Consider the following 15600-nt stretch of genomic DNA (forward strand, 5'->3'; position numbering starts at 1 on the left):
TGCTTATTCTAGTTCCTTCTATAGGTCCTATGAGGAGGCTAGCAATAACGGATTCTGGAAATATCCTAACAGAAAGATATATTCCAGCAGATAGAATATTCTAATTGTCCAATGCTAAGGTGCCAGCTCAGCATTCCTGATCCAAGTTTGTTATGCAGTCCCTCCAGTATTGAGAACGTGTGTTGTGCCCTTTGATCCTCAGGTGAGTTTGTCTCCCCTTGGTCTGGTAGTATTGGCTGGTCTGATAGCTTGGGGTGGTTCATATAACACACAATCTGCAGATTCCAAGTTTGCACCTTTGGCGTACACAGAGAGAATGGTGCTCTAGGAGAAGGCGACCTTGAGGAGAAATTCACTAAGCACACAGCGTTGGAGAATAGCCCAATTTAATTCTAACATTTCACTAGATGCAATGGAATATTTTTAACTTTCTTTTTAAACGTATCAAATGGAATATATTGTTAATAATACCTTTTAATCATAAGTAATTATCTAATAAATGAGTTTGGCGATAGTAAAATATATTTTTTTTCTTCTTAAATGCATAAATGGAAGGTTACAAATACCTCTATAATCATAAGTAATTATCTAATAATGATTTTCCTTTTGATATGGTTAATGAATCATTCCAGAGGAAAATAGGAGAATTGGAGTGGAGATGACAAATGAGTAACTAATATGATGTGGCAATAGATACCATTTGACATGGTAGTGTATTATTCGGTAGCTGATATTTTATATATTATAAATAGATTAAAAAAAGTTTGATAAGTTATCTTAAATTATTTTTTCAAGGAATCGGTTAATGACAAAAATGAGAATTTATATTTTGGAACACTGATATGATCTATCTGTCTAATATGTTGCATGGCCTGCATAATAATTTTACAAGTCTCGCTCGTTAATTTTTGACATAGTATGTCAACAAAACAGACTACTGTACATGAGAATTAAAAAAAGAAAAAACAGAATAACCAAAATTCAGAAACAATTCTAATACAACTTATGACACAAACCAACAATCCCGAAAAATTGAGCTGCGCACTACTCCTCTAAACAGTTTCTCATTCAAACCCTCAATGTGAAATTTACGAGAAAAATATGTGAAAATCACATACAAAAAGAAACTAAGCACGAGGCGTCTCTTGTGTAATGAATAGCAGTGAGCACGAGGCAGAGAGAAAAAAAATTGAAAGTGAAAGTGAACTAAGCAGGGAATTAAAAACGCGCTGTATATTGTTTTAATTTTATTTTTAAAATTGTTTAAACGCTGAATATACAACGTCGTTTCAGAAAAGTGTTGTATATTTTGTAACTTTTATTTTTAAAAAATTTTATAAAGTAAATATAGCGCTGTTTATAAAAAAAAAGTATACTGTATATATTTCCACAAAAGTACGTACACGCTTATTTGAAAAAACGTTGTCATTAGGTCCCGTGTTTTTATATATAGTGATTAGCGCTATATAAGAGACACTATATATAAAGAATTTTGGCGTATTGTGGTCACGTTTTGGGGTAGCGTATGGAATGGAAGGTGATATCCCATATATTGGTGGTTTTGATCCCCCTATGTCTGACTATGGGAGCCATTAAGGGTAGTGACGCCCTATGAAGCATCGACACGGACATCGGACACGACACGGACATGGACACGTGGACACCTATAATATCCAAAAATATAAAACGTAGTACGGGTGTGTCAAACACTGACACGAACGCGTGTCGGACACCGAACACGACAAGGGGCTGAGGTGTCCGTGCTTCATAGGTGACCCCAGTCCTTGCACTTGAGACATTGGGTGAACGTTTAGCCATTTGCACCGTACCAAACTACATTGGAGGAGGTTCAAATAATGTTTCAACGCATGTCACAAGCCTAGTGACCACAGGCTAACAAGGCTGAATTTTATGTACAAAATTAGTCATTTCTTCTTATTGGTCATGACGACGTTCCTTCCCTCGGGCCTTCTAGATTTCATTCATGACCATGGGTTTTACAATATCACCCAATTGTTTCGAAAGTTGTTGCGTGATATCATGGACTCATCTCCAATTGATGACCCACAACTACTAGACGGGCGTGGCCATCTCTAGTACTGATGCCATGTTATTTGGAACTTCTCTCTCACTATCTACACAATTAATCTTCCATGATAAAATCCAGTTGATTGGTAGAAGCTCTTGTGGATACCATAGAGGTATTAACAACTATAAATGTGGGAGTTGTCAATGTAGTCTTAATATCAGCTTCAACAGTGGCGTGATGGCTGGAAGATCGCTGAGTGGGTAGTTCCATTTTTTGTTTTCCTAATCGTGATTACATACGCCAACGATGATCTGATGGAATAATTGGAAATCTCTATAATATGTAACTGGGGTCCAACTCGACATGTCAATTTTACATTGGTACAAAATTCCCTTAGTTATAGTGACGATCAAATATCAAACAATAATTTCTTTTAGGCGATTGAATGAAGAAAGAGACTTTATTTTTTGGTTGGGTTCCTAGACCAGTCCAAAGAACTTTTTACCAATCAATGGACTGAAGTTTTTACATTAGACTACTCCTACGTGAAATTACGGTAAAAGGTAAAAGAAATATTGATGTTTGTGTCAAGAGCCTCTTCAAAAGCTTGGTGTTTCCTTATTTTAGAATAACTATGATCTTTATTTGAAATTGAGTTGCATCATCAGTCTAATTCTAATAGAATTAAAAATGTTCATCCGTGGAAAGTGACATGAAGTTTTTCTTTTAATAGTTTATTGTAAACCCCTTAAGAATTATCCTTAGTTTAGAAAAATATATTTCAAATAATAAGGACTTCTTATACATATCAATTTCAAAAAAAAATATTTATCATAATGAATTGTAACATAATTTGACTCCCTTGAATGTTAACTATTACGTAAAATTAGGTAAGTGGAATGAACAAATAAAATCAAGTCATTTGGAACACTTATCTTTTCAAGATTGTTTTACAAATCAAGTCAGTTGAATTTTATAACAATTGTTTCAAAATTATTTTATTGTTAACTGAGATTTTAAAATTCATAAAATTGTCAATTATTAACAAAGATCAAGGTTACAATCATTTAAAATAAATGGTTTCTTGTTAATTAATAGTGAGTATTTTAAAATTTGAAAAAAAATAAATGGTTAGTTATGAACAAAGATCAATGCTACAATACTCCATTTTTATTTAAAAAAATGGTTTGTTGTTAACAGTTAGATTTTTTAAAATTGAAAGTTTAAATTAATCATGTATCAACATTAATTGTTATTTTGTTAAAGCTATACCTAAAAGCATTCAATAATTGTCAATAATTAACTGCACGATCAATTTTTTTCGTGTATTAATCTTTATCTTTATTTTTTCTTTTTATATATATAAAAGGAAGTAAGTGAGGGTATTATCGGAAATAAATTTTGTAGCTTATGTGGGCATTTTTTGAAATATTTTTCAGCCTTTGTGGGCATTTTTGAAAATATCTTGGCAGCCTTAAAAAATGAATTGCATTAAATGAGTTTCAAAAAATTGATATTAATTATTTGAATATGAATTAGATAAAAATATTGTCTTAAATATTATTCAATCATATTGTAGAAGGTATGTCATGATGGGGGATTTAGGTTAGTTGATTAAGCGGTGTAAGTTATTATAAATTTTCTAATATTTTCTTTGATTCCTACCGATTAAAAAAGATATTATAGAAGGTATATTAATTTTTTTATTCATCATAATTTTTTTGTTATAATTTTAACGGTTGAATTTTCATTTTATACATTATAATTTATGGTTATATATAATTAATACAATTAATTAATATCATTAATTAGTTAAAGATCATTTGCAAATAAAATTTTAATTTAATAGGAATTATCAATTTTAAAATAAATAAATAATTTAACGGTTATGAAAACATGTTTAAGATGTATTAAATTATTAAATTTGCTTAATTATTATTTAATCATACGTTAGTTTAAAATTTATTTTATTTTTTCAGTTACTTAGGTAACATTTATATGAGTTAAATGCAATTTTTATATTTTTAACTACTAATTATAATTAATATTTATATGATTTATTTAATACTTTAAATTATTAATAATAGAACATAACTATAATTTATCATTTTGTTCCTTTCGTTAAAGTATTTGTATAATGTTACCAAAAGACTTCTCTCAACAAAAAAAAATTACTAAAGGACTAACATTTTATTAACTATTTAAATTTTTAATTTTTAATAATTCTACTAGCGTAATTGGCTATTGATATATAAATTCAATAATTTTATTAATTACTAATTCATAAATGAATTCAATAATTTATATGAAATAATTTATAGCACATGACGTTACATAACCTTAAATATCTAACATAATATTTATTTAATTACTAATTAATTAAATAATTCAAAATTTTAAAAATATTTAAAATACATACTCTTTCAACATCTATAAATTAGCAAACTACAAACTCATTCAACATTCTCCTACCTACTATTCATTTAAATCAAATTTATTGTATGGTAAGAATTTCAGGTAACTAAGTAGACAATTATGTTATGAATACATTTGAAATTCATATTTCTTTTAAAATTTAGTTAATATTTTATTTTATCTATTATTGTCTTCCAACGTAATGGCTCCAAATATTTTCTTCATTATCACAATTGATCCTGAAAAAATTGAATGGAAACTACAAAAGCAAACTTGAGTACAACCAACCAAACGATATTAAAAATATTGAAATGATACTAGTCGAGATGAAAATGTTATTAGTCTTTATTAGTGTTATTTATATTTATCTCAGCTTATTGAAAAGAAAATAGTTAAATTTTTAATATTAATTATTTTTTATATTCAAACAATATGGAAGGATTCAACATTTGCCTAAAGTTGGACATAGGGGAAGGGAAGAAATGTAGCGCCACCGTCGGCCCTCAACAAAGAATAATGACTAGGGAGGAGAAAAAGGTTCAAGGAACAGAGGAAGGAGATAATATGATTAGGAGCAAAACAACATTGTCTAAAATTATTTAATTACTGAAAATTAATAAAAAGATTAATCTTAGTTGTTTAATATTTTATTAATAAATAATGGTGAAAAATTATTGGTCCATAATAAACTACATATTTAACCGGTCCACTCTAAATACTGTCATATTTTTGTTAGAACTTAAAAGTTAGAAATTAGTAATTTATTGTGGCTTTTAGCCCTATAATATGTTTAAGACATTTTAAAACGTAATAAAATAAATACTAATAAAAAAATGTCAGGTCATCACTTAATATCCAAAATAAATAGAAAGAATTAAAACACAGGACAACATAAAAGTTTGAGGATTAAAATCCATCACCCAAAAATTCAGGACAAAAATCATGAATTTAGAAAAGGTTAAAGACAAAAAAAAAAACATACTTTACAGTTTACACCTATAATAAATACTTTTCAGATAAATGTTTCTAAATACAAATCCTTTCGCTCAATAACCCACTTTCACACTCAATAAAATTCACAAACTCTAGTTCTAACACATACAGAAAGATTCTCCATTTCACATGCTTTTGGGCCTGTACTCAATCCCTTCAACAACAAGAAAGTGTGTAATATATGAGTTGGTAACCACGGGAGTTTTAGCATGTGGGTGTAATTGTTTTTTCAATTTTTTATATGGGATTATTTTTAAATTATTTCTAAAAATAGAGTAAGTCATAATAAATATTACGGTTAAAAGTTGTAATATCTTTTATGACTTTTTTATTTATTTTTTACTTCAAAATTGTAAAGTTTTTTTTAACGACTTTAATCTTTTTTTTCTTTACGTTTCATTAATTACTTGTATTTTCTTTTACTTTCAATTTTTGTTAAAAAAAATATAAATAATTTTATTTATTTATTTATTAAATAAATATTTTAAATTTTATTTTTTATTAATTTTATTTAATATGTCATATATTTTTTAATATTATTTTATTTAAAATATTTTAATAATTTTATATTATTTTTTAAATATATTTTGTATATTTAAAATTTAGATAATTTTTTAATAATATTATTAAATTTGATTTTTTTTTGTAAATGAAATAATTTATACATTTTTAAAGTTTATTAGTATCACTTTCATTTACTTGGAATGAAATAATCTAACTAAATCTTTTAGATTTAAAATTACTCACATTTACAGGGAGACAAATACTTGTGCAAACAAATTTGCCTCTTTGGGTGCTCTAACTTTGGGTTATACGTGGTGGGATAGTCCACCTATTTTCATTTCTCAGGAGCTACTTAGGTACAAACAATGGCTCCCCTCCTATAGGTTTTGCAAGCTTTGTCTTCCTTGGGTTTGGTTTAGCCACCCCAAGTGTTTTGTTCATCTTTTTTGGATCAATATATTCAGGTTGCATTGTTTTCAGCTCCCTCTTTGAAGGAGATATCAACAGGATGTCCTCTAGGGTGGCTATAATCTAATACATCTTTTATTATATATAAAAAAAACCGAAGAAAAATAAGTAATTTTAATATATTTGTCAGTTTACTGTTAGTTAATTATCTAAAGTTAAATGTTAGCGCAGGAATATCAGTATTAATGTGATACTTATATAGGTTATTGATAAGACACTAATGTAACAAAGTTTTAAATAAAGTGAAAAATAAAAAAGAATCTTATTAAAAGTTAAACTGATGACTTTTTATTTAAATACAAAGCGATAAAAAATTAAGAAACTTACTTTGTTTAATTAATTTTGTAAACACTATTTTATTACATGCATCATTAGTTAAGAATTATTAATTTTTTTCAAATTATAAAAATTTATAAATTAAAAATATTTAATATAGAAATTTTTTTAATTTTATTTTAAATCATTGTATATATTTTTATTTTGAATAGTTTACATATTTTTATTTTAATTATACCAATTTATAATTAAATTTCACAAATTCATATATAACTTATTTACATAAACTAATATATAGATTATTTATATATAAAAATAAATTTACATATTAATTTATGTAATTTTCATGATTTATATAATTGCTATTAAAAATATTATTTACTAAATAATTTTTATAGTTAAAACGAAAATATTAACATGTAAGTTTCCAAAAAAAATTAAATATTAAAGTTTATTAATTTATATAATTAGAATAAAATAATTTAAAAATTAAAAAATGAAATTATTTGCATAATTTACATATATTAATTGATACAATTATATTGATTTATATAATTAAAGTAAAAATAATATGCATATTAAAATCAATTTACGAAATAATTTATGCAAATAGTTCATTTATTAAATTATGAATTTTAATTATAAATTGCTAAAATAAAAATAAAAATATTTAAATTATTCAAAATAAAAACATATAAAAGGATATAAAATAAAATTAAAAAATTTATATATTAAATATTTTTAATTTATAATTTTTTATAATTCAAATAAATATATAATAACTCTTCACTGATGATAGGTCAGAATAATAACTAATTTTTGTAAAATCTTCACTATTTTATTCTCTTAAAGGAAATAAGGAAATATATAGTTAAATAAAATCACTAATTTAAATAATTAGAAAAACTATTAATTAAAAATTAGTAAGAACGATTAATTAAAAATAAATAGTCAAAATAATAAGTCAGAATAATAATTTAAAATAAATAATTAAAATATTTGTTCAAAATATTTATTTTAAAAAATAACTAAAATAAATATTGAAAATAATTATCTAAAATATTTTAAAAAATAAATAGTAGATAATTTATTCAAATAATTAGTGAAAAAAATAATTAAAATAAGTAGTCAAAATAATTCGTTTAGATAATTAATTAAATAAAATAAATAACTACTTTAAATAATTAATTAGTTTATGGTCTAACTTATTTTAGAGTTTAAAACTGATAAAATGACAGTAGAATAATTTTATATTGTAATTTAATCATAAATCATCATTAATATAACTTTTAAGATAATTTTATAAAAATTAACAAACTTATCATATATGACAATTATTTTACATTATAAGTATATAATTTTTTTCTCATAATTTTAATAATTAACAAATATAATGTTTTTGCTTGGTGATAGGACAAATGTTGGAACCAAAGACGTATCAGACATCTAACTTCTCAAAGATATTATCAATTTTGATGATAATAGAAATTATTATATTTTGATATCTAACAAAGTTATATAAGTATGCAAATATGTTTAGATGTCCATAAGCCAAAAGGTGCATATTCTATCTTAAACGATCTAAGAAAAAGGCTTTTATAAAAAAAAAATGGCATCCTGTGCTTATTTAATGAAAATGTCTGAAGGTTTTCGAAAGTAAAAGTGTCTAAAGAGTCCAAAAGAACAAAAGGTCCACAAGGCCAAAAAGCTTACAAAGCTCTGTGGGCTAAAATCAGCTCATGGGCTTTGAAATTTTAAGAAATTTATTTAGAGTGTTGCTAGGTGTATCTAGTATTTTTGCTGGTGCACCCAACCGTTGATGCAAAAATACATTTGTACCCCTAGTCTAATTTAAAAAAAAAAGCGGTTCATGTCTCTCTCCCTCCCTCCCGCATTACCTTCTTCTTCCTCGAGACCCCTGAGCATTTTTTCTTCCCTTGAGCATTTTTTCTTCTTCTTGTTGGATTCACCGTGTTCATCTCTCTCCCTCCCTCCCGTGTTGGCCTTCTTCTTCGTGGTTCTTCTTCCAAGTGGTTGCTGGTCTCAGAAAAGCTTCGTTTGCGTCGCGTTCACCCTGCAAGCTTCGTCTTCTTCCTCCGCGCCGGGAGTCCGTGTTCTGCGACTGCACTGCCGTTGGTGTTGAGTATTCCAGGCATTTTGAGGGTGGTGGTGTCCCTCTGCGCCGGCATTGCCGAGGTAAGCAGCTTTTCGTCTTCCATTGTCGGCATTGGTATTTGATCCATTAGCGTTGTTAGGTGATCCGTAGGTAGCAGTTTGTAAAATTGAAGATTACGGATCAACTTGATCCGTAATCTTCAATTTTAATTTTAAAATTGGGAAATATTTAAAAAATAGTGAGTTTTTTTTTAAATTTGTTGATTAAGTTTGAAATAGTTTGAAATTTGTTGATTAAGTTTATAATAGTTTGAAATTTGTTCTGAAATTTGCAGGTTACTCATCAAGTTGGTGGCTTGAGTTTCTTTCTCTTTAGGCGTTTGTTTGAAGTTTGAATGGTATGTAGTTGATATATTATAGAATTTTTTTTTCAACATTGTGTATTACTTTGGTAAAAGATTAAATAATACCTGTAATTTGGATCATTGTTATTATATTGTTGTCACAATTTGGTTTGTCAATTTAGCAAGAGCATTGGTAACTGTGATGTGGTATATTATTGTCAATTTGGATCATTGTATATTATTGTCAATTTAGCAAGAGCATTATATACTATTGTATATCATTGTATATTATGGTCAATTTGGTTTGTCAATTTAGCAGGAGCATTGTATATTATTGTCAATTTGGATCATTGTATATTATTGTCAATTTAGCCAGAGCATTGTATATTATTGTATATCATTGTATATTATTGTCAATTTGGTTTGTCAATTTAGCAAGAGCATTGTATATTATTGTTAATTTGGATCATTGTGTATTATATTGTTGAATATTAGCAATTTGGTTTGAAGTCTTGAAACTGTTATTTGTTGAAAAATACATATATTTTTATAATTTGATTTGCTTTCCCAGATGAAGATCAAATTTAATTAGTAGAATCTAGTTGACAAGAATAAAGGTCTTGAGTATTGACCGCTTAGTCATGTAGATGTTTTAATATTATGTCCAAGACCTACACTTCAAAGTTAAGCTGAAGGTTCAAGATTAGTCTTATATCTTCTATTATTACCAATGTCTTTTGTAGTGAAGCAACTTGATTGAGTAGCAAGTTAGGAAAATTGTTTTTGATCCAAAGATTAAAATTAGCTAACATGTAAGAATTTGTTAGACCTTTGTTTTGCAAGAAATTGTTTTTGATCCAAAAATTGAATGAAGCACTTATATGAAGCTCGATTTCAGTCAAAATGTTTGAGGCTAGGTGTCTTAGGTCAATTAAATCCTATGAAGCACTTATATGAAGCTCTTACATTCCTATCTTATGAAGTCCTAACAACTTTGCAAATAAATAATTGACTCAATGACAGGCATACAATCAATTAAATCCTGACAACTTGCATGACTCTTTTGCATATCAGGGTTAGGACCAGAGAATTAGGTCGTGCCTTAGGTCACGTTACTGGCAGAGGTGTGGGCAGAGGAGATCGTGATGATTCCGATGATGCTCCGCAGCGTCAACGGCCTACCGCATCCGCACGGAGGCAGCGAGCACCTGTGACTGCGGCGACAGAGGCTGACGGAGCTTCTATTGAGACTGATGTATTTCTGGATGACCCGATGGCATCAACTGATGTAGAGGACACTGGGGCAGACATTCATGCAAACATAGGCGCCCAGGCTGCTGAGAATGAGCATGAGGGATTTCCGGGTGGTCCGAGCGACCCATCCGTGCTAACCCAATATGCGGATCATGTTGTTTGCAGTGTATGGACGGGAGAGGTATTTATAATATTTATTTTTAGTTACTTGTTAATTATACTTTATGATTGAAATTTGTTTTCCTTTAAATGATGATTTAAACGAATTTTGTGTTCTTGTATACTTCAATTCAGGAGCGTCCTGAGTTGAAGTTATCCTCTCACGGGAGGAAGGTCCAAAGTTTAGGTAGGTCTGTCCCTGCCATTGAAGGCCTAGTTGCTGGGATAGGACTAAGTCCTCTAATCGCGTGTTTGGTAGACATTGGTGATCAGGGACTTTTGTCCTTGTTTGTCGAGCGATGGCACCAGGAGACGTCTAGTTTCCATCTCCCAGTGGGAGAGGTGACGATCACGCTGGATGACATCTCGTCTCTTCTGCATCTGCCCGTGGTTGGCGACTTGCACGCCTTTCAGCCCCTACACGTGGATGATGCGATTCAGATGCTAGTGGACTTATTGATGGTCTCTACAGAGGATGTCAGGGCTGAGACAGGGCAGTGTCGTGGACCCTACATACGCCTGCAATGGGTACGTGATATGTATCAGCGCCGATGCCAGGCAGGTCATTGGACAGCTGCGGCTCGCGCTTATTTTCTTCATCTTCTGGGTTGCACTCTTTTTGCTAACAAGAGTGCAACCCATGTTCATGTTGTGTTTTTGGAGGCCCTTCGTGATCTCAGTCAGACCGGGAGGTACGCCTGGGGAGTTGCTGCGTTGGTTCATATGTACGACCACCTGAACGATGCTTCTATCACCAACAGCTGACAGCTTGGCAGTTATATCACACTGCTATAGGTAAGAAACACGTTTTTCAACCAACAATGTTTTACTTTAAATTTTTTTAGACTTTTATTATTAATGTTTATGATTTTCATGTTAGCTTTGTAGTGTTGGATATTCGAGCACTTTCCCTCAGTCGTCGAGTCTACTGTTGATCCGGACTACTACGAGGATTCACCACGTGCCTGTAGGTGGATTGCTACGAAGAAGAACGTCAAGAACATACGTACACTAGCGTACAGGGAGTGCCTAGACCGACTCCAGATTTCGGATGTCTGTTGGATCCCATATGGGGAGCACCGATCGGTCCGGGACTTCCATTTGATTTCATGCTATTCCGGTCTCCTGCGCTGGGGCCCGTTGCTGTGTACTACTAACCAGAGAGGGTCATGCGACAGTTTGGATACACCCAGACCATTCCTGCTCCGCCTGTCGGTTCATGGGTGTCGTATGATGATATACACGACAGGTGGATGCACTATTCGGAGCATATGGTTGCAGCAGGTGAGGTGTGTGCTATGCCAGGTCAATGTGCCAGTGACTACATGGACTGGTTCTTCCGCATTTTGCATCCTTTCATGACACCAGGCCAGACATCAGATCCTCTGCCAGATCGTCATGGTCCGCAGCCTCCAGTCGTCCCTCCGGAGCCAAGAGCGCCATCAACATCTACTATGGACGAGCCTAGACATGCAGTGGTAAGTAATACTAATAATTTACGTCAATATTTTCATAATAAATTGTGTAATCTGTTTGTTTTGTACTTAACAGGAAATTTGCAGTGACATTGCTGAGAGGTTAGAGCGCCATCTGAGCCTTGGGGTGGTCACGCCAGGCTCATCCTCACATGACGTGATCCAAGAATGCATCAAGATGGCCAGGAGTGTGACACAGGATCAGCTAGTATATGTTAGGTCTTGACGCAGGCGGCGCACAGATCAGGCATAGTTTATTTACGTATTTTAGATTGAAATTCGATGTATATACAATTATTGTACTTGAACTTGATGTTGATTTTATTTATTTTCATTGAACTTGATGCACGGATCAGGCAGCTAGTATGTGTTGGTTTTATTTATTTCCATTGATAATGTTGGTTCAATTTCAACTCGCTGCCTATTAAATATGTTTTTTTAAATATGCAAGGGCTCAACAAAATAAATTAATAACAAATCAAACTAATAAAAAAGGGAAACTTAACTTAAAAACTTCAAAATTTTAAAAAAAAGTAACTTACGGATCAAGCTGATCCGTAAGTTACTTACGGATTAAAGAGACCAGGGGCATTTGTGCCATTTACAAACTTTGCTGGGTGTGTGACACCCTCTACCCCTCACATATATATTAATAAAGGAATAAAAATTCAAATATTAATTAAAAGTATTTTTAAAACATTTTTAATTACAAGTTTTTCAAATGGGTAAAAGGCTCACATTCACTTTCTTCTACATCATATTCAAACTTGTCCAAATAAATAATAAAGTCATCTCGACTCAAAGAAAGTCATATAAGTCTCATACAATTAATATAGAACCTATATCCTAATGTCACATCCTATCAGAGCGTGGTGTTCCCGTGTCCCCTAGCATGAGGTTCTTCATAGTCATCCACCTATTCATCTGCTCCCCCGAACACAAGTTCAAGATCATCACAGGATCCAAACACAACAACACACAGGGAGTGAGTTATCACATTCCTAGCTAATAGAGAAAGAAGACAATTAAATATATATATTATATAAATGAGATACCACTTGCTTAAACATAGCTCACGTAACTTCACCACTTCGTCATTCAAAATTCACTTTTCAATTATCAATCACATTACACAAGAATCCCACACTTCGATCAAGATATAATAACACATCAATTAGCAAGCATATGCAATAGTTATGCTAAGACTCAATTCTATATGCAATGTGGTACCATGTCAGTGAAAAACCACCCTGGGGCGCTTAGGAGTACATAACAAGACACACCACACAATGGGTTTGTCAGGTCACTCTCACTAAGTAAGATCATAGGGAGACCAGTCAGGGTCACGATGTTTTGCGAGAATGCTCCAACCATATGAGATCAGCATAGGCTTAAAGGAGCACTCAAACCCGGTGACCCCCAAGGCCTACACTCCGAAGAGTCCGTCAGGGCCTCTCCCTCCTGATTCAGGTCCAACCCCTAAAATAATTTTTTTTTTTTGCAGACACTGCTCATGAATTATACAATACCCACAACCTTACACTCGTATTTTAAACACGTTCAACACAATTGCGCTACGATTTAACACTGGTTCCTAAATAGGAAACCTACATTTTCTCTTTAACACTGCGCATCAACGCTTTTCTCAAGATAACGCTGGTCGGGTATTGTACAATTCATAGCTTACAACACAAGTAATTTCACATCAAGTTTTAACTACACACTTATCCACAACTAGAACTCATTCACAATTTCACATCTCATAGTGTCACAATCCACCATCACATGTTTACACGTATCTCACAAATTAACACATGTTCAACTTTACACTTATACTCAATCTCAATAACAATATTATAATCTCAAAGCAACATGCTATTCTACAATTCATCACATACTCACAATTTGAATTATCATTTCATATCCTCAATATAACAATTTATATAAAAGACTATCACAACATGAGAACTAAAACCCCTCAAATAATATTACACAATTATATCCAAATCATAGGTCCAAATATACAAATATCAAGAGCACAATTTATCAAGCAATTTTCATCAGGACATCAATATTTTATTTATAATCATAAAGGAAAAATTGCAATTTAACAAACATCCCAAAATAAAATCCCAATTTAATCCTCTAAGGATCCCTACACATGTTCTCACTAATCCTCAACTGTGAATAACTCATCCCTTACCTCTAAGCGGGCTCACGTGTCTTCAGCCAGCAATAGCCACATCTCTAGCAGTTCCCGGAAATTCTTTCAATTATTCATCCGACTGCTCCGATAGAATTCCCAAATGTCAGAGAGACGGAGAAGAGATTGAAACCTCCACTTGTACTGTCTTTATACGATTCCTTTTTCTCCCTCCACTAATATTATCTCGCAAATCCCAACGGTGAAAGTGTGCGGAATTGAATTTCGAACAACATATCCAAATTTCACAATAATCCAACGGTTAACGAAACTGGGATCATAGTTTTACCAAGACAGTTCTGGGTTTCTGCGGGAAAGAAAAAGACTACAATGCGAAGGGTTTTTCTCTCAGTTCAGACATGATATCGAAATTCCCAACGGTGAGAATGCTCGGAATTGTGTTGCGAACATGATACTCAAATTTCACGACGATCCAACGGTGAACGGGTTCGAGATCGTCATTTTTCTGAGACTGGTTTGGTGGGCTGCGGGAAAAAGAAAGGGTTTTGAGAGGAGAAGGGGAAAAACGAAAATGAGGCCAAAAGGAGGCAGCTGACTTAACATAACTATTTATACCTAGGGTACTCAGCCTATTATTTGCTCTATATTTATTTATTTATTTATTTATTACTAAAAAGCTTTTTAAATTTATTTACGAAAAATTGGGATGTTACCGGGTGCACCTAGCCACACTCATTTATTTATTGTTAAATGGTTAACCTAGCTTATAATTCCATAGACTAGCCCGCATCATTATGCTTGGATTAATCTATGTTGAATGATGCCTATAAAAAAAATCTATGATGAATGAAAAACTCGAATGCTTCCAGTTAATAAATTATTTTCATAGATTATTATATTAGACTGATTCAAAGCCTCTCCCTTTAGATTAGGAGGCATCAATGGCAGCATGTGTTATGTGTAGTATCACCGAAAGAAATCAATAAAACCTTAAGGGTCCATTTGATGGTCAGGATATGAGAGGATAAAATAGGATAGTTATCTTAGCATGTTATAATTTGTTGTTTGTAGCGCCAATGGGATACGTGGGTTTACAATAGTTGTAAGTGTGTTTACAATAGTTGTGCAACACAAATTATCATACAAAGAAAAAATGGTTTGTTATGGGTTAACACCTTTCCAATCTTGGCCCAACCCTATTTTTTGGAGGCTTGTGGGACTGGGTGGCTTTAGGTGGGGCAAATGGGACAATCTGTGTGTCAGGGGCTAAATTGATAGCTCTACCCACAAGGATGAGTCTTTTATGGGTTTTTTTTATATTGTAAATGTGTTCAAAATGAAAAGAGTGAGTACATTACTTCAATCAGAAGTGACTATGAAGGAAGGTTTGAAAATGAATATTTT

The 15600-nt window shown here is 31.5% G+C and overlaps 1 protein-coding gene across 1 annotated transcript; it reads left to right on the forward strand.

The window, feature by feature from the left end:
- The first annotated feature begins 8321 nt into the window (after positions 1-8321).
- On the forward strand, positions 8322-11322 carry LOC102667855 (protein MAIN-LIKE 1-like). The gene is made up of 6 exons (XM_041007215.1): positions 8322-8331; positions 8733-8881; positions 9136-9182; positions 10219-10579; positions 10693-11085; positions 11188-11322. The coding sequence occupies exons 1-6, from the start codon at positions 8322-8324 to the stop codon at positions 11320-11322; spliced, it is 1095 nt and encodes a 364-aa protein (XP_040863149.1).
- The last annotated feature ends 4278 nt before the right edge of the window (positions 11323-15600 follow it).

The sequence above is a fragment of the Glycine max genome, chromosome 12 (assembly GCF_000004515.6).
Source record: "Glycine max cultivar Williams 82 chromosome 12, Glycine_max_v4.0, whole genome shotgun sequence".
In the NCBI taxonomy this organism is placed as follows: Eukaryota; Viridiplantae; Streptophyta; class Magnoliopsida; order Fabales; family Fabaceae; genus Glycine; species Glycine max.